This window comes from Betta splendens, chromosome 5, assembly GCF_900634795.4.
Source record: "Betta splendens chromosome 5, fBetSpl5.4, whole genome shotgun sequence".
In the NCBI taxonomy this organism is placed as follows: Eukaryota; Metazoa; Chordata; class Actinopteri; order Anabantiformes; family Osphronemidae; genus Betta; species Betta splendens.
The window spans coordinates 19,133,426-19,155,925 of record NC_040885.2 but is presented as its reverse complement, the minus strand read 5'-3'; the positions used below and the strand labels follow the sequence as shown (position 1 = coordinate 19,155,925).

The 22,500-nt window shown below is 49.4% G+C and overlaps 1 protein-coding gene across 1 annotated transcript in view; it reads right to left on the bottom strand.

The window, feature by feature from the left end:
- The window catches only part of ptprt (protein tyrosine phosphatase receptor type T), a 115,164-nt gene that overhangs the window by 51,943 nt on the left and 40,721 nt on the right, over positions 1-22,500 (bottom strand). Inside the window, exons 8-13 of the mRNA XM_055509119.1 lie at positions 20,048-20,249; positions 18,582-18,684; positions 16,302-16,578; positions 12,167-12,203; positions 10,849-10,905; positions 3,279-3,414 (exon numbers count right to left, since the gene is read on the bottom strand). Coding sequence (XP_055365094.1) covers positions 3,279-3,414; positions 10,849-10,905; positions 12,167-12,203; positions 16,302-16,578; positions 18,582-18,684; positions 20,048-20,249 — 812 coding nt within the window. The remainder of the gene's footprint in view (positions 1-3,278; positions 3,415-10,848; positions 10,906-12,166; positions 12,204-16,301; positions 16,579-18,581; positions 18,685-20,047; positions 20,250-22,500) is intronic.

Genomic DNA, 22,500 nt, shown 5'->3' with positions numbered 1-22,500 from the left:
TAGAACAGTTCAGAGCAGCCAGGGAATGAATTCAGCCGGCGTGAACGGAGGAACGTGGTGGATGCTCAGTTAAAGCCCTGTCTATCGCTGTGTGCTGCACAGTCAAGTCCCACATCCAGGTTTTTCTGCCCATTCAGACAGAGACACAAACTTGCAATTGCAACACTTGATCCTCACAAACAGTGAATGAATAAAGCAATGCTTCAGTTTCTAGTAAACATTTAGCAGGAAGTGACAGGAAGCTGGGATGGAACGTCTGAGGGCAGTGAAGGCATCATTTGGTGGGAGGTCGGAGAGGGTTGGAGCCAATCACACACAAACCAACTACAATGGAAGTAGCAACATGGAGGAACATGGGTCCCGCTGTCAACTAAATTTATGTAAATAATGATGATTTGATTCACATCAAGTGTAACTTTTAGGAGCAGGCAGTTCTGAGAAGTTCTAGGAGGAATATTTTGGTCTGTGTTTGGCCGAGAGCAACGTGTCTGTGTCTGCAGGATCTGTCCACAGACCCATCTGGACCCGCAGTTATCCCATGTGTGTAACAATCCGTGGCTGCTGGCATCAACTGCACACACACACACACACACACACACACACACACACACACACACACACACACACACACTGGCACTGACACTGATGACACTCATACTTTACATCCTGTCACACAGACGAACAAAGCAATCACTGTTTGGCACAGAGATAAACACCAACACAGAACGTAGATTAGGGCAAACACACAGTCCGATGCTTACCTCACACACACACACACACACACACACACACACACACACACACACACACACACACACACACACACACACACACACACACGCATAATAATAATAATAATAATATATAATAATAATATGGAATAAACTGTGGAATAATATTTCAGCACAAACATCGCAACTGCACCACAAGGTTGTATTGCGATTTGTGTTAATTGTGTAGGAGTGATTTTATGGTAGTTTTTGTCTTTATCCGCATGTTTTAATTCCGTATTTTTTTTATTTTATTTGTTAATCTAAGATGAAAAATCCAACTGTTAAAGGTTAAAATCGCAGACGCTTCTGAAGGGGCAGAACTTGAAAAGGCGCTGCTGTTGTTCTTTGCATCTCAGACGTCACCAGCACCAAGCAGTTTCCTGCTTCTTCCTCACAGAACAGTCCATTGTGAAGCTGTGCTCCAGGCCTTGTTCGTGCTCCGCCCTCATCCCTGTCCCGACGCGGGTTGTGAGCCCGCGGGGCCGTCTGCGGCAGGAACATGGAGTTCCCATTAGGACTTCACCCTCGTTCCTGTTCAGGCTCTGGACAAAGTCCATTTGGAGCATGTGTAACATGTGTAAGGCCGCTGAGAAAGATTAATTGGACAGTCGAAGACGCCGTCTGCACGACAAACGTTTGGTCACAGAATAATTGATGTGCGTTGGGAGTCTGATAAAACACTTTGGATTTAAAGAACAGTCTTTCTGCCGCCGCCAGGAGGAATAAAATATGGATGACGGCAGAAAACGGTCTGAGTCTCAGTGTCCACCTCTCTTTTTAGCTTCCGTCCTCGTCCTCTTCCTTTATTTCTTATTCAGTCTTACTGTGATCGCAATCAACCACGACGATCCCACCGTTCTGGCTTTTTGGCTTTTCTTTGTCTTCAAACTTTCATCTTCTCTCCATTTGAACTCCATGCGACCTTTGACCCCACTGAAGAGGACTGACATCTGAGCAGCATTTCTCTTTCCAGCCTCTCTGCACCCACAGCAGTGATGTCTGACCTCTAAATGGCCTTTTTATGCATAATACGCGCTGGTATTCTGGTTAGCATCTCATTAGCATTTCTACTTGACCTCCATATTAGCCAGATCTATTATATTTGTAATTATTTCCCTCACACATTTTCTTCCTGCCGTTCCTCATCTTCTTGAGCTTCTTGTCCACGTGTTCCACGTGTTCTTCCTCTGACACTTTTATCCTCTTGGTTTTTGGGATGCGCTCATTATTTCCTGTGTGCGCTCGCTCGCTCTCCAGCTTCTTTTACCCACAGTGCTGTGTGTTTGCTTCTGCATGAGTTTGACTACGTGCTTCATTCAACATTAGCTTTGGCTTCAGATGCGCGTGGTGTGTTTGAGGGCAATGCTCCATTACGCTGCTGTTCTGCCTGTGCAGCGTTGCACAAACACACCATGTTCAGATTCACTCTTTTTAAATATAATAATTGATCATTAACTATTAAACACTGTGAACCACATAACAAGAGCTTTTAAAGGTCAGAGCAGCAAAGGTAGCAGACTGACTGGGTCAGAGTACTGGGTCCCAGCAGCAGAGTCTGATAAATTACTGGTGGCTTCATCCTCACTGTGACGGTTCAGCCTTTAGCTCGTTACAAAACTGTTTGTGACGGGACACAAGCAACCTGATATTTGTTTATTTCTGAGAACAGCCTGATGCTTCTGTGTTCATTCTGATGTTTGCTTGTGTAAAAGGATGAAAGCCTCGGGAAACAGACAGAGTCCTCCTCACGCTTCCTTCGTCTCCTCCCTGTGGCTCCAGTGCTGCTCACGAGAAGATGTGTTCAGTAACACTTTGCTAAACTTTCCTAGTGTGTCAGTGAACATGTGTGCTTTGATTTTGTTTTAAATCTTACTGGTATTAATGGTTTGTGAGCTGGAGCAACACAAAGTGCAGATTTAAGTGAGTTTATGCAGGTTTAAGATTTTAGCCTGAAGTGAAAAATGACAAACCATAAAAACAGAAAAAAATCTAAGGGTAAAAAAACTAATCTCAGTAAAGCAAAGTCCACAGTATGTGAGAATGGAAATGGGGAATAGAGAAACGAGGATGGACGGATGGAGAGATGCAGAGAGTTAGAGAGAGTGAAGGCAGGAGGCAGGTGACTGTGGCAAACAGTGTGCATGTGAACCAAGTCTCCCAGCGTAAAAGAGCTGATTTACCCCAAATCTGCGCGCTTCTTGTTTATTTTGCCTCCAAGGCTTTATTCAGTGCAGCACCAGATTTAATACATAATTCTGATCTTGCTGCCCTGAGGAATAAATCAACGTTTTGGCCTCGCGGTTGTAACAAACACTGTGCAACCTGCTCTGTTTGATCAACGCTAAGCTCTGACTTGCATTTTCTTTTTGACTGACACTGAAAATGAATGAAAAATGAAGGAAAAACATTTTAAACTGATCATTTTTTGTGAAATCCCTTCCTGTGCTGCCTGTCGGCAGTGACGTGTCTGCCTGCGCGGCCGGACGCCTCAGCGACGCTGCTCACCTGCGTTTGAAGGTGAGGACCAGGCCCAGCAGGATGATGATGAACATGAGGATCCCTGCGATCACGCCGGCCATCTTCACGGTGCCGTCCACCTGCTTCTCCGGCTCCATGGCGTCCGAGTCCTGCGTGGACGCACCTGGACGCGCACGCATGCACGCACACACACACATGCACACAAACAGGTATGCACATAGTCACATCGGCAGGAAAAGGCGCACAAACAGTCAGGTGAATGTACGAGCAGGCGTTCGTTAGGAGACACACACACGTCTGAGATCACCACACACACACACGTCCATCAACACACACACACGTCCATCAACACACACAGATGTCCATCAACACACATGCACACGTCCATCAACACACACACACACACGTCTGAGATCACCACACACACACACGTCTGAGATCACCACACACACACACGTCTGAGATCACCACACACACACGTCTGAGATCACCACACACACACACACACACACACGTCTGAGATCACCACACACGTCTGAGATCACCACACACACACACGTCCATCAACACACACAGATGTCCATCAACAAACACACGCTCATCAACACACACACACGTCCATCAACACACACAGATGTCCATCAACACACACACACGTCCATCAACACACACAGATGTCCATCAACACACATGCACACGTCCATCAACACACACACACACACTTCTGAGATCACCACACACACACACGTCTGAGATCACCACACACACACACGTCTGAGATCACCACACACACACGTCTGAGATCACCACACACACACACACACACACACGTCTGAGATCACCACACACGTCTGAGATCACCACACACACACACGTCCATCAACACACACAGATGTCCATCAACAAACACACGCTCATCAACACACACACACGTCCATCAACACACACAGATGTCCATCAACACACACACACGTCCATCAACACACATGTTCATCAACACACAGACGTTCACATAGAGTTGATCCCAAGGTGAAGATACTCTAATCACTTCATCCATATAGAGTGAAGCACAACACCAACATCATGCAGAGGGGACGGGAGCAGAGCCAGACTTTGGTTCTATGGATCATGTGACATATGGACGTTAAACACATATTAGTAAGAACTGCAGACTTGAATGTAAAAAACAACGTGGACGTTCCAGAGACATGCAGCTCCTGCTCCAGGTTACGACTGGACACACGGCAAACACATGATCAGACAGGGTCCAGATGCACTCAGAACCAGTCCACTCTGAAAGAACGAGCTTCAGTTCACAGTTCACAGAACAATCAACCTGCTTCAGCGAAACGGAGGCTTCACTTCCAACCAAATTGAGCAGGTTGAGTTTGAGGTTGAGGAGCAGCTCTCCTGTGGCGGTGGTGGCGCTGTGATGCTCTGGGGCTGAGGGTTCGTTCGCGTGGTCAAAGGAGCCGATGCAGAGTGGAGTCATTGTGAGTGCGTCTGATCCGGGACAGTGGAGGAGGAGTCGCGGCCGGCTGCACATGTCGTGTGGCGTCTCTCGTGAACTTTTAGGGATGTTTTAAGTTTGCATGTGCAAAATGTTTCATACTGTGGCTGCAAATGCTTTAAACTATAATGATACATTTTAATAAACATGTCCCTCAGATACTAAGCTCCTAATTTAACTAAACTATTGTTGAATCTAAATCATTTCTGTTACAACTCTGGAAGCAGATCTGTGTTTTAATATGAAAAAAGGAACGAAAGCTGTTGTTGTTTCATTTCACATACTACCAACATTAAAATGCTCCTGCAGCATGTGCTGCACTGCAAACATCTCTGTCCCAACTCTATTAGCTTTCTAATAAGATACAACTGGGATGCAAAGAAGGCGAGATTCAAAGTGCAAAGGCTGTAATTAGGCTCCAGACGTCAGGTTGAGGACGTGGAGCAGGTCCGTCTGTTCTCCGCCTGTTTCCCACGAATTTACAGGTTGTTTCTGGATTCGTTTTCACTTTGGCCTGCGTTCACCTGGATGTGAACATGAAGGCTTTCAGGAGGAGACAGAAGTATTAAGGGACCTAAACACATCTTGACCTATTCCTTGGATATTTACGGCAACATCATGTTCACCAGCTCCAGGTCAAAGCAGCTCTCAAAGATTTTATTGGACTGAAAATCAGACTAACCAAAGTATTAATAAAAGCGCTGCCCTCTGTGGGAGGATGCATGAAAGCAGCCAAGGTCTTTAAACCCAGAGCAAGAAAGAGAAAGAACCAGAGAAGGTAGCGACGCTAGAAATAAACACGTCGCATCGAATGAAGCAAATAAATATGCTTTAGAAAACACAGGCAGTGAGACAAGGGGCAGATAGAGGAGAGGAACCCTTTTCAAAGAGTGAGAAAGAGAAGACAGACGCTGGAGATCAAAGGCATCAAAGGCAAAATGACATCCAATAACTGTAAAGACAAATGAAAGAGGAGAAGCTGGAGAGAACGACTGCAGCCTCTGGTTCTAACCTCAGACAAAGACGCCGGATTCACAGACGCTCTGCTTCGCCCCGTTGGCAAAAACAACACAAGAAAACCCTAAGCGAACGGCTGAAGCCTCCAATGACGATCACACCACTCCCACAGACTGCAGCAGAACTGATAAAGACTGCTCTGAGAGGACCGATGGCCTGGGATCAGTGGAGACAAAGACCTGAACACGAGGGACGACGTGTCCGACTGTTCACGCAGTAAAAGCAGCTCTGCCTGGAGTCGATGCTCACGAACAGGAGCGATGGCACCAGGCACAATGTACTGGACATCCTGTTATTAGCAAAGAATCAGAATCAATACAGGGAGAAGGAGCCTGAAGGTGAAATATGAAGTCCAAGCTCCGTTCAGCGAGCTCCTCTGCAGCGTCCTCTAACGTTCAGAATAATACATGTCTGGGCATTTTGTCCCATTGAGGCTGAGGAAACCAGCTTCTCTCTGATGAGCGTGAACGGCTTCAGACACGGTTCCTGGAAGTCCCCACACGCGTGTGAAACCTCCATCTCCCCCCGCGTGCATCAGCTGACCCGTTGTTCATTCACTGTGCACACGCCACGACTGAGGGTTCTGACCCGGTTTAACAACAGTCTCCATTATGTTCCATGTGTAATAAACAATAAGGTGGGATTGATTGACACCCCGTGCAAATATCTTTGTTTCTTGTTGTCAGCCGACAGGTGGTCTGACAGTACCATCAGTTCACCAGCAGGTGGTCCGGCTTTCATTTCCTTGGCGCCTGTCGACCCTAAAAATTATAGCTGGAGGAGATGAAGCCTCATATCTGAGCTTTATATTTATATACAAGGTCCCACGCACAAAACATTTACTTCTGATTTCCAACCTTCCAAATGCAAATTTGAAGCCAAAGCACGATTTAGGTTCATCCATGGAACAGAATATTGTTTTGTCTAAAGAAACAGAAACGTACATGATTATGACTAGAAGAACGTCTAAATAATAATAATGAAGAACCTTCCTCAGTGTTCGCTGTTATAACGAGCTGGTGATGGTGGTGAAGCCTCCTTGTTTAAACAAATCTCAGAGCACGATAAAATTATCAGGAAGGAATTATGGGTAAAACCATAGATATTAAAAATATAATCTCATCCAAACGGAGAGAAGATTGATTCTCCCAGCTGCCGACGCAGCGCCTGGCGCATTGAACGCGTCCCAGGTTCCAGAGCTGATGAGTGGGAGCAGCTTCTGTGCGTTTGTGTCTTTGTTGTCATCGGTTCACGTGTTTGATCTTCATGTGCTGTGTCCGACTGTGTGTAGCTAAGAGTCGTCTGTACAGTAGAGCCTATAGAGGGAATGAACCTCTGTACATCCTGTGTGTGTGGGTCTTAGATTAAGGTTGATGTGAAGCTTTGGCTCCACGGCGGCAGCTGTGGATTAGCGTTGGCTGAGTGTGTTTAACAGGATTACTAATCGGAGTGTGTGTGTGTGTGTGTGTGTGTGTGTGTGCATGTGTGTGGGGGGCTGATAATGATGGATTAACACATTAACATATCTTAGGCTCCATATCAGTAAATAACAAATTACTCCCCAACACAAACTCACACTAGTTTCCATTAACGTTAAGGTCAGCAGGACATCGTTCACTAAGTGCTTCAGAGCTTTAAGAACTAAACCGACATAAATGTTGTATCATCTAGTGTGTGAGGACTTTGGGGGGTGCTAACACTAAAAGTGTGTATTATATGTATATAATACAATATGTACAATAGCTTCTTATCAGAGAAGCTAAACATCTGGAGGAAAGAAACAAACAAAATCATTTTTACAGATGACTCTCACCCATCACTCTGTGTGTGTGTGTGTGTGTGTGTGTGTGTGTGTGTGTGTGTGTGTGTGTGTGTGTGTGTGTGTGTGTGTGTGTGTGTGTGTGTGTGTGTGTGTGTGTGTGCGTGTGCGCGCGCGTGTGCGTGCATGCGTGCGTATTATTTATGCATCATTCATCCGTCCAGCCAGGATCTGGTGACAGCTACATGACAGCCTCTATATCCCTGCTGTACCTCTCCTAGAAAAACAATCCCAAAATGCAGCCAACATGTTGTGATGACCGAATCAATTACCGGCGTACACGACCGTTTGATTCCTGCTCGAAGGGAATTTGTTTTTGACAAGGCAGCAGAGCCAAAGGCCCAGTGACGCTGGAGGCAGGACACATCTGCTGCAGTCTGACATCCAGGACGGCAGGAGCTGCTGAGGAGGAGAACCAGCTGCAACAAGGCGGAAATCAGTCGACTGCTGCTTTAAGACGGCAACTCTGCACAAACCGCAATAAAACTCTAGTAGAGATGAGGTGCAGGTTGAGACTAAACAGGCCAAAGTCAACCCCTCAGGCCTGGTGGGGGTCCCAGCTGTCAATCAGGCGGGAGGCGGGTCCCCAGACTCATGTTGTCCATCAAACAAACGCATGACGTTCGATCTGAAGCCCCTCTGGTCCGAATGAGCCGAGCCTTTGAGCCTTTTCACCCTCCGTCAGGGTCACGGGGACGCGTGGAGCAGACTGAAGCTTGAAACTCAGCCCTTATGAGACGCGCATCACCTGTCTGCAAACGCGGTGTCACAGCGCACATCCTGGAGCTGGAGGCTGCCTCTCTTTTGCTGGATCTCTACTTGTCTTTCCTCTGACTTCCTTCAAGTCAGGTTCAGGCGCCGTCTGTCTCGCTCCTGTTTTGATCGTCTTCTCCCTCGGGTTTGTTTCTTTCTATCTGGAGTACGCTCCATTTCTCTTTGTCTGTCTCCCAGTTTCTCAGCCGCCGTCACAGTCGAAGCCGTTTGCTCTGTGTGCAGCTTAAGCAGCAGTTCGTCCATCGCTAACTTCTATTGTGCCCTTAAAATGTCACAGTATCACTAGATGTTCACCTGCAAACAACCCTGAGGAGTTTTCGCTTTTCCTTTTCCTTTAACATTCTGACTCAATCTGCTGCAAATGCAAACAGTAAAGTGAGTCACTAGGCTGCAGACAAGGCAGCGCGAACTGGAACTGGGAGCCTGTGTTTGCTCAGGCTTCTGTGTGAGGCAGCGCAGGGCAATGACAGGCAGCAGTCGCATACAATGCCTCCACTCTGTGCATTTAAAGCCCACACACGCCAGCTGCAGCCGGACACATGTTGCATCAGCACTGATCTAATTAGATTCCACCTTAGGACGGGAGTGTTGGGAGTTGAAGGTGACCTGAGACCAGGATGTGAAGATGAGGGTTTGATGCTCCGCCTGCATCACAGCGCTCGGAACCAGCACAGATGACGAGCTGCTTGGTTCGCATTCAGGCCGAGCCGGGTTTGAACCTCGGGTTTGTCTGCGCCTGCGTCTGTGTCTGCGTCTGTGTCTGCGTCCGTGTCTGCGTCTGTGCCTGCCTCTGCGCCTGCGCCTGCGTCTGTGCCTGCGTCTGTGTCTGTGTCTGCGCCTGCGTCTGCGCCTGTGTCTGTGTCTGCGCCTGCGTCCGTGTCTGCGTCTGTGTCTGTGTTTGCGTCCGTGTCTGCGTCTGCGTCTGTGTCTGCGTCTGTGTCTGTGTTTGCGTCCGTGTCTGCGTCTGCGTCTGTGTCTGCGTCCGTGTCTGCGTCTGCGTCTGTGTCCGTGTCTGCGTCTGTGTCTGCGTCTGTGTCTGCGTCTGTGTCTGCGTCTGTGTCTGTGTCCGTGTCCGTGTCTGCGTCTGTGTCCGTGTCTGCGTCTGTGTCCGTGTCTGCGTCTGTGTCCGTGTCTGCGTCTGTGTCTGCACACACAGACGCTTTCCGTAACATTAAGTTTGGCTTTTTCTGATCAACTGATCCTAGATCAGATTTGTGTTCTGAGGAAAGGAATGAGAACATTTACGATGCAGCGCAAACTCAGTGTCAAACTGACTCATTTGCCTCGGCTGCGTAAGCGCTGAAATGTGCATCTCCTAAGCTGAAGCAGGACAGATGAAGCGAGTGGGACGTCTGCCACCTGTCCAGAGCTGCACAGAGGGAGCGTGATATAAGAGCAGGCCTGTGCTGCTCTCACGTCCATGTCCATGCGCGTAACGAGTCAGGATGAGTCAGACACGTCGACCAACGCAGCACATTCTCTAGGTGACACTGGAAACGCTACGTCCCACTCTGACCTCTGTGAGAACTGTACATTCTCCTCTTTGGATCATTCACAGCAGGAGGAGCCTCAGACTCAGCTCTGGTTAAAGGTTGTTGACATAAACAACGCCTGCAGACCCTAAAGCCACTGATTGTTACTAGTGAATCTAATCCGTGTGTGTTAACGTGGCTGCGATGGTCGACTGAGTCCCTGTTGTCTCACACTTTGTTGCTTTGCTTTCCCAGATTCTGCAGATTGTGCTGCCACGTCTCTGCATAAATAAACACGACTCCAAAAGGATTAGCATGAGCCTGGTTTTATATCTTAGCAAATAATATCAAGATTATATGAAAGAAATTACCAATAAATTAAATGAATGAAAATGTCCAAAAACAAACAAACTAAACGGATTGAGATTTGATTTTTTTTAAGCTAAAGGCTAATTCATATTAATGGTCCCATTGTTGTTTCCAGGTTTGGACTTGTGCAAATCTGAAAAACAAATAATAACTGAAACGTGAGTTCTGTCAAATATAACTAAAATTTCTAGCTGCACTGTTATCAAGGAGTCTGTCCTGCTCTCAAGACTGAGAAGATGAGATCACGGCCTTTCATTTATGTGTGTGTGTGTGTGTGTGTGTGTGTGTGTGTGTGTGTGTGTGTGTGTGTGTGTGTGTGTGTGTGTGTGTGTGTGTGTGTGTGTGTGTGTGTGTGTGCGTGTGTGTGTGTGTGTGTGTGTGCGCATGCAAGACAAAGAGAGACCAAGTTCAAATGCAGCCAGCGACACTCCAAGCGGAGCAGACATGCAAACAAATGCAGTAAGATGATGATGAGAAGGAAAGACAAAAAATGTTTAGGTCAAAAGAGGAGGCAGTAAAAGCAGGAGGGCTGAAGGCAGGACAACTGAAATGAAACAGGGGTCGTGTTCATGGTTGTGCTGTGATGGAAAATATAACATAGGGAGGAAAATCTTCTGCCTATAAAGCAGTAATCACCTTCGCTTGGGATGACTAGAATGTACGGCGTGGTTATTTGTCCCCTACCTATTACCACTAAGGCCAAGGGCCACATGTCGCCGCCGGAAAGCATGAGAAAGGAGAGGAAGAGAAAAAGAAAGCACAACAAAAAGGAAAAGGAAGAAGAAAAAAGTCTAAGAAAAAAAGACGTATAATGCTCTTTATCCATTTCAACACGCTTTAGATCTGCCTTGGAGGAGAGAAATTGCAGTGGTGAGAGATAGAACTGGAACATTGAGATCAATAGGACAACTAGCACTCAGGATATGAACTGGGAGGAGGTGGCCGGTGATGTAGCAGGAAGCTAATGCAGATGTGGTGCTGGGCTTTAACATCTGGATCTGCTCAATGTCTCAACCTGGTTCCACGGGTTAATCAAAAGTCAAGAGAGGAGGGAATGAGAGAAAAGAAATGAAGTCATGGCTGAAAAAAAAAAAATGAATTAACTTTGTGGGCGGTAAAAGCGGAACAAAGACACATTGTGGCCTCGGATTCAAAGAGACGGAGTCCAGGTAACGGTGACTTATTTGGACATCTACATTTGCTTTACGATCAATTTGACTTGGTATCATGGTCCCACTCATCCAGACACAGCCTTCTAGAGCTCAGAGCCTGGTTACAGAGGCCAAACCCTGGTTCTGAATCAGACTCTGCCTCAGACCGACGCTTCCTCTTTAGGACTATGGTCGACCGCCACAAAGTTACAAGCATGTCTTTTCCCAAGCACACACATGCAGACAGACAGTGTAGACCTGCACACACAGCAGCCTGGAGATGGACAGAGCAAGAAGGAACAATGGCCTCACAAAGATGTCCACAAATGAGCAATAAAAGCCCACAACGAGAAAAAAGACATGGAAAAGTCAAATCAATGCTGGAACAAGATATAAAAAATGAATGGAAAAGAGAGCGTGGAGGTCATAAAATCAATAGGAGGCTGAGGAGCGTTGGCCACTAAACACAGTGAACGTGGTGGAGATGAGCAGCAAATAAACGCGAGGGACACAGAGAAAGTGAAGCAGAGCGATGGAATGGAAGCGGCCGCGGCTCAAAGGGATGTGATGACACCCCCCCCCCACACACAGGAGGAGGGAGACAGAGGAGGAGAGGTGCGATCATGCACGTTAGCATGGGAGGGAGGTGGGGTCTCCTGCTGAAGGCTGAGCCTCCTTCGCTCAGTGTGTGTGCGTTTACCTCACTACAAAACACGGCAGAAGAGTCCGAAGCCACAAACCACACGCTCACTAAGAGGGAAACACTGAAATAAGGTGTGGGTGTCGCTGGAGGGTGATCGTACCTTTGTTGGCCAGACGCACACAGTTGATTTTAGTTTCCTGTGAAGACAATAAAGAGACGGACACTGTGTTAGTTCACTGGTTGAAACAATCAAGGAGTCTCAGGTAAAGAGCGTTTGGTTGGTTCAGATCAAACAGAGGCAGGTCCAGTATGGGACTGGAGCTGGTGGGAACTCCTTCAGAACCAGAGCAGCAGAGAACCCAAGCGTTGTGGACCTGAAGCTGCTGCTCGTTTGGGATCAAACCCGTTTCTGACCTCTGAGTTCACAGATCCTCAGCAGACGGCTGCAGGCAGAACCTCGGGTCAGAACCAAACAAGCTACGGGCCGCTTCAGACATACAGGACAGCCGGATCCTCTATCACACATCCACTATCAGGTTTCAGGTTTACTCATCACGCTGCTTCGTGGTCTCGTTAGGAGCATCACCTACAGAAAAGGTCCTGGCAGCTCCTCTTCTGTCATGAAGTGAAGACGCATTCGGCTCCGTCTTTCGCTCCTGTCTGCTTCATGGTGAGACAGAAGCTGCACATCATCACCATATGAAGGATAGCGGGTTCGGCCCGTTTGTATTTGTTGAGGCAGCGGCTAAAAGCAAACAAACTGTGAAGCAGGTGTGATTCCTGATTATGGTGAACAAAGCTGAAGCGCTGCTTCCAACATACAGTATGAAGTTAAACAGCAGGAGGATGGATGTTGGAGGGTGATGGATGGTCGGAGGCTCTCGGCTGGATTTCTCTAAACACACCTGCTTCTATCGGATCCCACTGTTTCCTCGCTGTCTTTTCAGGCTCAGAGTGTTTTTGTTCTTTTAGGTTTAGGTTCATTTGATCTATTTCCCTCATCACAGATGTTTAACATGACATTTGCACCACCTGTGGTAAAGACTGTAAGACTAATTAAATTTAATGAAATACTAAATGACCTGATCTGAGAGCAGCATCACACGCCCGTCAGCAGAAACAGATCCAGAGCGCTCTCGTCCTTCATCCGCTCGTGGTGCAGCGTGTTCCTGTGAACGGCTCCTGAGACCCGGTCCCTGAGCTCCTGTGAGTCCTGTTTGTGGAGATCAGTCCTATCGTGCCTGTTTACGGTGCGTTTAAGGGCCGGGCTGTTCTGGATTCACAGTCACATCCACAGAATGAATACTCGGCCTCATTCTCGGCTCATGCTAATGGGCCAAACCTCAGGAGGTCGTAGGAAGCAAAGTTAATAAATGTAAGGCCAATTTATTGGCCGTCCTTTATCCAGAGCGGCTGAGAGGAGCGGTGGGGAGTTGTTTACGGTGGAGGCGCTGGAGACACCGTGTGCGTAGTAGTTAAGCTGCTGGAGCCTGACCAGAATATTAAACGTGGACGAGCGCTGCAGCTGCTGCGAGCCTCGCTCCACCTTCCTGCTGCCTGCTCCTTCTGGCCTTGGGGTCGGGTCAGTGGGCTACGGTGGCTCAGAGAGCCAAACACCAGAAAACACTAGAAATGACCCAACCTGTCAAAAATAGGAATATTCAAAAACGTTGGTGATGGACAGAACTTTGCTTTGTGCTCCAGCGGCGACAGATTCAACCTGTGACTGTTCTACGTCTCACTGATGGACCCCAGACTTCCTGCTCATTCTAAACTTTGAGATTGTGAAATGCTGTGATTAAAGGCTGAGCGTCATCACGTCAACAAGCACACGTTTCAGGTTGAATAATGTCTGTTTAACACATGCATGTAAACAAACATGCACCTGTCCCTCCACGCGTGCCCTGAGGTCCAGACACAGGAAGCCCACGCACAGAAAAAGTGCATTTAGGGATTTGGAGTCTGCTGAGTGCGTCCTGAGTGACGCTGATTGTTGGTGAAACCTCTGCAGCTCCTACAACCTCCACAATCTGCTGGGTTTGTGCAAGAGGCAGAGAGAGAGAGGGTGATGTGATTGTCAGAGCGGCTCGGCCAACCCCTGAGGCTTTTTACTTGTCAGGAAAGGTGCCCGGCTGCATTTCTCACAGCGTGGAGGCCATGTTTTTTGGTGTGTGTCACCATTTCTTTTTGTTTTATGCCATTTCTCGCCCCATTTCTTCTGGCCTCCCTTTGTCTTTCCTCTCTGACAATCCCACCTCTTCTCTCCCGTCACTTTCCTCTTCACTTCCGTCTTTCTGCCGCCTCCTTATCCGTCTCTCCATCTCTGTTCTCCCTTCTGTGTATTTTCTTTATTTCTCCAACCCTTATCTTTTCTCTCCTTCTCGTCTACTGTTCTAGACAGCGGCCAGAAGACGCCTTGTAACACATCTGAACCTGGAACCAGAGGTCACGGCTCTGTGCATCATTTACATCTCTTCCTCGGTGTGAAACTAGGCCTTTCAAAGCATCATCCTCTTGTCCGTCCGCCCGGTTCATCAGCTCCAGTGCTGTAGTGTTTACCCTTCGCTTCCCGATTCAGCCCTGCTCGTACCCTCAGCACTCGCTTCTCTGTACGTGTGTTTGCCTCTGTTGTGAGTGTGTTAATGACACCACACAGAGCGAGACATCCAGGTTGAGGGTCGACTAAGCGTCGACTAATTGGCAGAATGAGGTGAAATGATAGACAGGCATCAAACTGAGGAGGAGGCCCCAGAGATCACATATATCACATATAAAGATGAGACAGAGGAGAAGTGGGGGAGTAGAGAGGAGGAGAAGAACGGGATTCAGCACAAGGAGGCCACAGTAAAAAAAAATGTAGCTGGATTTTTTTCTGATCCAAGAGAAGAGACAGAGGCGACAGCAGTGAAGAGATGGAGAGTGGGAGGACTGAGAGAACAATTTCTTCTAAATGTTCTCAGGAGTGAAAGAGAGAAAGTGACAGAAAAAGAAAGCAGGAGGAGGAGAGAGGCTGGTGTTGATGGACAGGCGGAGCTCACAGGGGTTAAAACCAGAAAAAAACGCCAGGATTATCCAAGACAGGCAGAGAATGAGAAACAGACTTTCATCCATGGGATCAAACCACGACAAAGCAGCCAAGTCTTCTAAAATGTAAATGAGGAGCTTCTTCTCCAGTATGAGACACCGGCCGCCCGGGAGAAAGAACCGACACCTACACTCAGAGTGACTGACAGCAAAGACATTAGACAAATTACAGGCCTTTGTGAGGGCTGCAGATAAGTTAAAGCCCTGTTTGACTAAATATCACTGCTACATATTCTCACTGAAATCGTTTTTAATTAAAAGACCTACTGTAATTTCTCATATTGTGACGATCAGTGCTTAAAATCAGTCCCGTTGACGAGTGGCTGCAGCTCAGTCACTGACCAGACGGACGTCTGACGGCAAATATGACACATTCAAATGACAGAAGCTTTATTGTCCTTCAGGCAGAAATGGTATCAGGTCAAGAGTTTCACTCTGCATGAAACCTTCAGGAAGAAATTGAAACATGGTGCAGCTGGTGCATCTTTGACCCGAGCCCTGAGGAACAGGGGCTTCAGGTTGAGACTGGAACAGTCGATTTCTCCACTACTCACTGCTGCTGTCGTTTAGGACTTTCATCCTTCTTTGACTTGTTAAGCATATATTTCACTTACTACACGTCATTAATACAATGATTTCTACAAACCTGCCTAAAAACATATTAGACACCAGACTCAGCTGAAACAGCCATGACTCCATAAACTGTGCTGAAACAAAGACGTTTACTGGAATAAATACATGTTTTAATGTCCGGCTTCCTCATCAAATCAGACCCGGCATCAGTGGCTGCGTTAAGGCTCGAACTCATGACCCAAACAAATCTGGCTCTGATTGGATTCTGCAAGATCCAATCAAAACAGGACTTCTGTTGTTCTGGATTTGGGGTCTGTCACGCACACGTTCAGAGGACTCTACATGTGAGTGAGTGCATTGTGGGAAATCTGCCTTCTGGAGGAGGATATTACATCACGGAGTCAGCCAGCTCGCCCTGCCCGACTCGCCAAACCGAGTTACCGTGGTTACAGCAGTGGAAAATTAAAAACAACCCTCACAGGAGTTGAGAGTATTATGGAAATTCAAAAGCCAAGTTCAAGTTGTGAATGCGTTATGAGAAGGAGCGGCGCTGGTCGTACAGATGGATTCTGGGAGTGCGATCCCACAGGGACTCGTAACGAGAGGGACGCGAGTGTGAAGGTGCGGCTGACACTCACCCCGTTGGCGCGGCTCATGGCCTGGTAGAAGATGCTGTAGCTCTTGGCCGGCGACAGCGGCGGGTTCCAGAAGCCTCCGTAGCTCTTGTTGTCGCCCACGGTGAAGGGCTGCACCACGGTGAGGCTGGACGGCGGCAGCTCCGCGGCCACGTAGTACGGCGAGTCCAGCGCGGACGCGTTGCGGAAGCTGACGGGGGCCGAAAAGCATTCTGGGCTTTGGGAGGCGGCGCGGCGGCTCTTGGACTTGCGGTCCTCCTTCACGACCAGCTGGTAGGAGCTGGAGACAGACAGATGTGAGACACTGATGCTTCCAGCTTTACATTAAGCAGCTCCTAATTCAGCACAGAGCTGAGGAATTAAAGCTCCATCACTCCATTTACTGAAGGCAGCCACCGGTGGAAAGCTTCACTGAAACACAGCGAGTGGGTCTGAGGGCCCCGATTCAGCAGCCGACCCCCATACCGTACAGTTAAAGGGCCTCTGTGTGAGCGTGTATGCGTGCGTGTGTGTGTTTGTGTGTGTGTGTGTGTGTGTGTGTGTGTGTGTGTGTGTGTGTGTGTGTGTGTGTACAGTTAAAGGGTCTGTGTCTGTGTGTGTGCGTGTGTTCATGTGTGCATGCATGCGTGCGTGCACGTACAGTTAAAGGGTCTCTGTGTGCATGCGTGCGTGTGTGTGTGTGCATGCGTGCATGCATATGTGCGTGCGCGTACAGTTAAAGGGTCTCTGTGTGTGTGCGTGTGTGCATGCGTGCGTGTGTGTGTGCATGCATGTGTGTGTGCGTGTACAGTTAAAGGGTCTGTGTGTGTGTGCGTGTGTGTGTGGGTGCAGTTAAAGGGTCTCTTTGTGTGCGTGTGCGTGCGTGCACGTGTGTGTGTGTCCGTGCGTGCATGCATACATGCGTGCGCGTACAGTTAAAGGGTCTGTGTGTGTGTGTGTGTGTGGGTGCAGTTAAAGGGTCTCTTTGTGTGCGTGTGTGCACGTGTGTGTGTGTGTGTGCATGCATGTGTGTGTGCGTGTACAGTTAAAGGGTCTGTGTGTGTGTGTGTGGGTGCAGTTAAAGGGTCTCTTTGTGTGCGTGTGCGTGCGTGCACGTGTGTGTGTGTGCGTGCGTGCATGCATACGTGCGTGCGCGTACAGTTAAAGGGTCTCTGTGTGTGTGCGTGTGTGCATGCGTGCGTGTGTGTGTGCATGCATGTGTGTGTGCGTGTACAGTTAAAGGGTCTGTGTGTGTGTGCGTGTGTGTGTGCGTGCGTGCACGTGTGTGTGCATGCGTGCGTGTGTGTGTGTGCATGCATGTGTGTGTGCGTGTACAGTTAAAGGGTCTGTGTGTGTGTGTGGGGTGCAGTTAAAGGGTCTCTTTGTGTGCGTGTGCGTGCGTGCACGTGTGTGTGTGCGTGCGTGCATGCATACGTGCGTGCGCGTACAGTTAAAGGGTCTCTGTGTGGGGGCTTCATCGTGTTGGGAGAGGCCTCATGAATGGCTGAGGGCTTCTTTAGCAGTCAGGACAAACGCAGCGGCCCTCTGCAATTACCTCCATCCTCCACGCCAAGAATTCACTTCACAATTATACGCAATTAGGGAAATGTATGTTTCTGTGAAGGGGCTGTGGCCAATTATCCCCAGTTCCCGTTTGGCAGTTTTCATAAAAGATAATTGCTGATGACCAACGTTGAGTTTCTCTCTCCCTCGTTCTCACTCTGTCTTTATGGTGAAATATCCATTTCAACCTAATGGATTTCAGGGGCTGCACCAGAACCAGAGGCGAGCAGGACATGTGTGTGTTTGTGTGTGTGTGTGTGTGTGTGTGTGTATGAGCCTCGTCGGCCTCCAGTGGACGCGAGCACACGCAGCAAACACATGACGAGCAAACGCGTCGCCAGGACGTTCGTTAATGGAGCGACGCCTGATTCAACAGGAGAAGTTTGTGATGTGTGGGTAATAAACGCCGGCGTTTGCTTTGGGATTTACACAAACTAACACTGAACCACATCCACAGTCGCAGAGATTCCCTGCTCCCTCGAGGACGCTGTTTCCCTGAAGGCCTCTGCACCAATTAAACGGATGAGATCGTGTTCAAAGTGAACTTTTAATTAAAAAACACTGCGGGAAAAACTGGGAAGAAACACAGTCGACGAGCTTTTGGCGCCGAATGCAGCTGAAACGCTGGAAGCTAAATCGCTGTCTCCTCAACGCGCAGCGGCTAAGAGCGACTAACACACACACCGTCCCGTTCATACAAACTGGGCTTCTATGTGTGAGACTTTAACCCTTGAGGAGCACCTGATGGGGGCGCCGCGCGACTGGGCCGGCTTCAGCAGGATGGTGATGGTGGTCTCGGTCTCGTTGAGCGGCGCCTCGGACTCGTACTCCGGCATCATGGGTGCTGGTTGGAGACACAGGCAGACGATCATAGCACCGAGCTGAGGGCTTGAAACGCTCCACAGACCGGAGGAGAGGCTCCGGAGCCGATCGGAGTAAAACATCAACACCTTTGTCTGATTGCTGTGGCATTTAGGTTATTACCCAGCCCCCCCCCCCATCCATCTCTATCCGTCTGCATCATTTAATTTAAATCTCCTCATTCTTTGGTCCCTGAATGAGATAATGAAGATTGGGCTTGGCGTGACATTTGGAGGAGCCGTCTCCGTTATGAGCCAAAGGGCCTCGTGTGTTTTCTTCTTCTCTTCCTCTCTCAGCAACATGTTCTTAGGATTTGAAAGGATGATGGAGGAATGGAGTCTCGCGGGAAAGGTCACGCTAAAAACCACTCCAGGTGTTGACAGATAGAACAGCGCTGATAAGGCGCTGATGGCACATTACTTAAGTCGCGTGTGGGTCCGGCTTCGGCCGCGCAGGTCGGTGTCTGGAGGAGGACACACCTGACGGATGGCTTTGATCCACACTCTGACAGCCAGGAATCTGGGGAAATCACCATTCCACAGAGCTGGGCCTGATGCGCTGGTTCGGCACTAATTGGTCCAGGAGCTGAACACATCTGCGTCAGCGCCGGGTCCCACGGCTCAGAGCTGCTGTGAACGCTGCTCTTTGGACCCACGGCATCACGTTTCACAGCTTGACGCCCAGAACGGGAACTTTAAGGGTCGTTATTCCACGTTCAGACCTCCCCCTCGCCGCTCGGTGACTTATTGTAGAAGCGGCTGATGTGGGGAAATAAAGAGGGTTCCGTTTGTCAGCTCGACATGGAACCTTGGCAGCGGTCCGGCTCCACCGAGCTTCCTGCTCTACATGAAATATGAGGTCAGTGCAGAGCGCTGCCACCACCAGTGTCCTGTTTAGCACAAGGAACCGGTGTAGCTCTACATGTATCCTTCAGGGGATCTTTACAATTGATGAAAAATACATAATTAGTGGGGTTTCCCCTTTTTCAGCGATGGACAATAAGCATTTCTGTTGGAATCTGCTTTCAAGAGGTCGATGAAAACAGCCTTTTGTTTGATCCAAGCTAGAAATAGCAGGCTGCTGTAATCAGGCGTGCCACCTGCTGAGCAGAAAGGCGTGTGAGAAAGAACGCAGAGCAAGTAGCAGGAGATGAATGAGGCAGAAACGCCAGAGAGGAGGGGAACAAGTGTGGGAGCTGGACGGACGGAGGGACGGACGGAGGCGTCAGACAGACTACGAGCACAGGGAGCAGATGATCAGCCACTCGTCCACAGTAACACCTGGGTTCTGCCTTTCAAACAGTCTGGACTGAGGCCACGGCGACCAGAAGACGCCTCTGTCTGTACCTGCGATCTTGGTGCTGATGCGAGTGGTGACCGGGGGTCCGAAGCCTTTGTTTGTGGAGGCCTTCAGGGTGAAGAAGTAGGTGGTCCCAGGGTAGAGCCCGACGAACAGGTGGTGGGTCTCGTTCCTCAGTTTGAACACCCGTCCCCTCTGGGTGGTTAGATCGGCGCTGGGGTCCAGCGAGCTTAGAGCCTTGTAGGTAATCTGAAAACACACATTAAACATGCGTCTGAACATTCAGGTATGATGGAAGACGGAACCCTCGGCCCAAAAAGCAGCATGTGTCTGTAACTGGCCTGTTACACACCAGACAAACAGAGAGGGAATAGAAGGCGACGCTGGTTCTGGACCTCAGGCTGTTTCTATTTCCACTTTGACTCTGGAACAAACTGAACAATTGACCCACGGCCGCTAAACTGGCAGAAGTGCTTCAATAGTTCCTCTGTTAAAAGAAGCGTCGATGTTTGTGTAATGTTGCTGCTGGCAAGTTTCCACAGCATGAAGCCGTCAATAATCACAGACAAACACAGGAGAGCAGTGGAGGACAGCTGTCAGAGGGAATGACACACACACACACACGCACGCACGCACGCACGCACACACACACACACACACACACACACACACACACACACACACACGCACACACACACACGCACGCACGCACGCACACACACACACGCACACACACACACACACACACACACACACACACACACACACACACACACACACACACACACACACAAATGCACACACACACACACACACACACACACACACACACACACACACACACACACACACACACACACACGACACGAGCAAACCCAGACAAAGCGAGGACACATGAGAAAAAGACCAAAGGAGTCAATGCGCAGTGTCCAAAACAAGTCACCACCTGGATTCTGCTAAGCACAGAGGTAAAAGCCTCTCCAGGTAATTACTGCAGTGATTAATAGGCTTCAGCTGGAAACACAATGAGGTCGTCGACCACCTGAATGAACCGAACCACGCGTTCCAGCTCTGGTCCTTTGCGGCATGTTGGCAGACGACACGTTAGGAGGGAGATGAGACAGGACCTCCACACAGGGACCGGTCAAAACTATGGCAGGAGCAACAAGTACAGGAGGTCAGTGTGATGGAGAAGGTTCCTCATCATCATCATCATCATCATCATCATCATCATCATCACTGCAGCTTGGCTTCATGAGACTGAAGGGAGCGACAGACAGAGCAGCACAGATCGGCTCCAGGACACATTCCCCCCAGGAACCAGAGCAGGTGAGGGGATGGAGGTATGAACCAGGGCTGGAGCCGTGCAGCTCCATTTACAGACTCTGTGGAGCGCTGCTAATGGCTAGCTGTGTCGGCAAACTGGAGCTTGATGCCATTGTAAAGTTGGTTTCAGGCTCATGGTTAGAATGAGATTTAGGTTCTGGCTGCAGGTCACACTTTAACACTGTGAATAAAACTGGTGCAAATAAAAGGTTGCATACAGCCTCACTGTAGGAGCCGAGCTGCCAGCAGCTGTGAGGGTGATGGTGAGGGGTAAGGGGCTGAGGGCCTGAGGAGGGTGAGGGGCTGAGTGTGTGAGGGGGTGAGGGGGTGAGGGGGAGAGGGGGAGAGGGGGTGAGGGCCTGAGGAGGGTGAGGGGCTGAGTGTGTGAGGGGGAGAGGGGGTGAGGGGTGTAGGAGCTGAGGATGCTAAGGGAGTGAGTGGGTGAGGGGGAGAGGGGGTGAGTGTGTGAGGGGGAGGGGACCTGAGGAGGGTGAGGGGCTGAGTGTGTGAGGGGGAGGGGACCTGAGGAGGGTGAGGGGCTGAGTGTGTGAGGGGGTGAGGGGGAGAGGGGGTGAGGGGTGTAGGAGCTGAGGATGCTAAGGGAGTGAGTGGGTGAGGGGGAGAGGGGGAGAGGGGGAGAGGAGGAGAGGGCCTGAGGAGGCTGAGGGGGTGAGGGGGTGAAGGGAGGAGGGCGTAAGGATGCTAAGGGAGCAAGTGGGTAAGGGGTGAGGCTGCTGATGGGGTGAGTGAGTGAGGGGCCGGGGAAGGAGGCAGTACAGAGCTGTAGATGCGGATGCTCTGATGGTAACAGCCTCTGATGATGTTGTCAGGACTGTACAGACCTGCACACAGACCTGCACACAGACCTGCACACAGACCTGCACACAGACCTACACACACAGACCTGCACACAGACCTGCACACACAGACCTGCACACAGACCTGCACACACAGACTTGCACACACAGACCTGCACACAGACCTGCGCACACAGACCTGCACACAGACCTGCACACACAGACCTGCACACACAGACCTGCACACACAGACCTGCGCACACAGACCTGCACACACAGTCCTGCACACACAGACCTGCACACACAGACCTGCACACAGACCTGCACACACAGACCTGCACACACAGACCTGCACACAGACCTGCGCACACAGACCT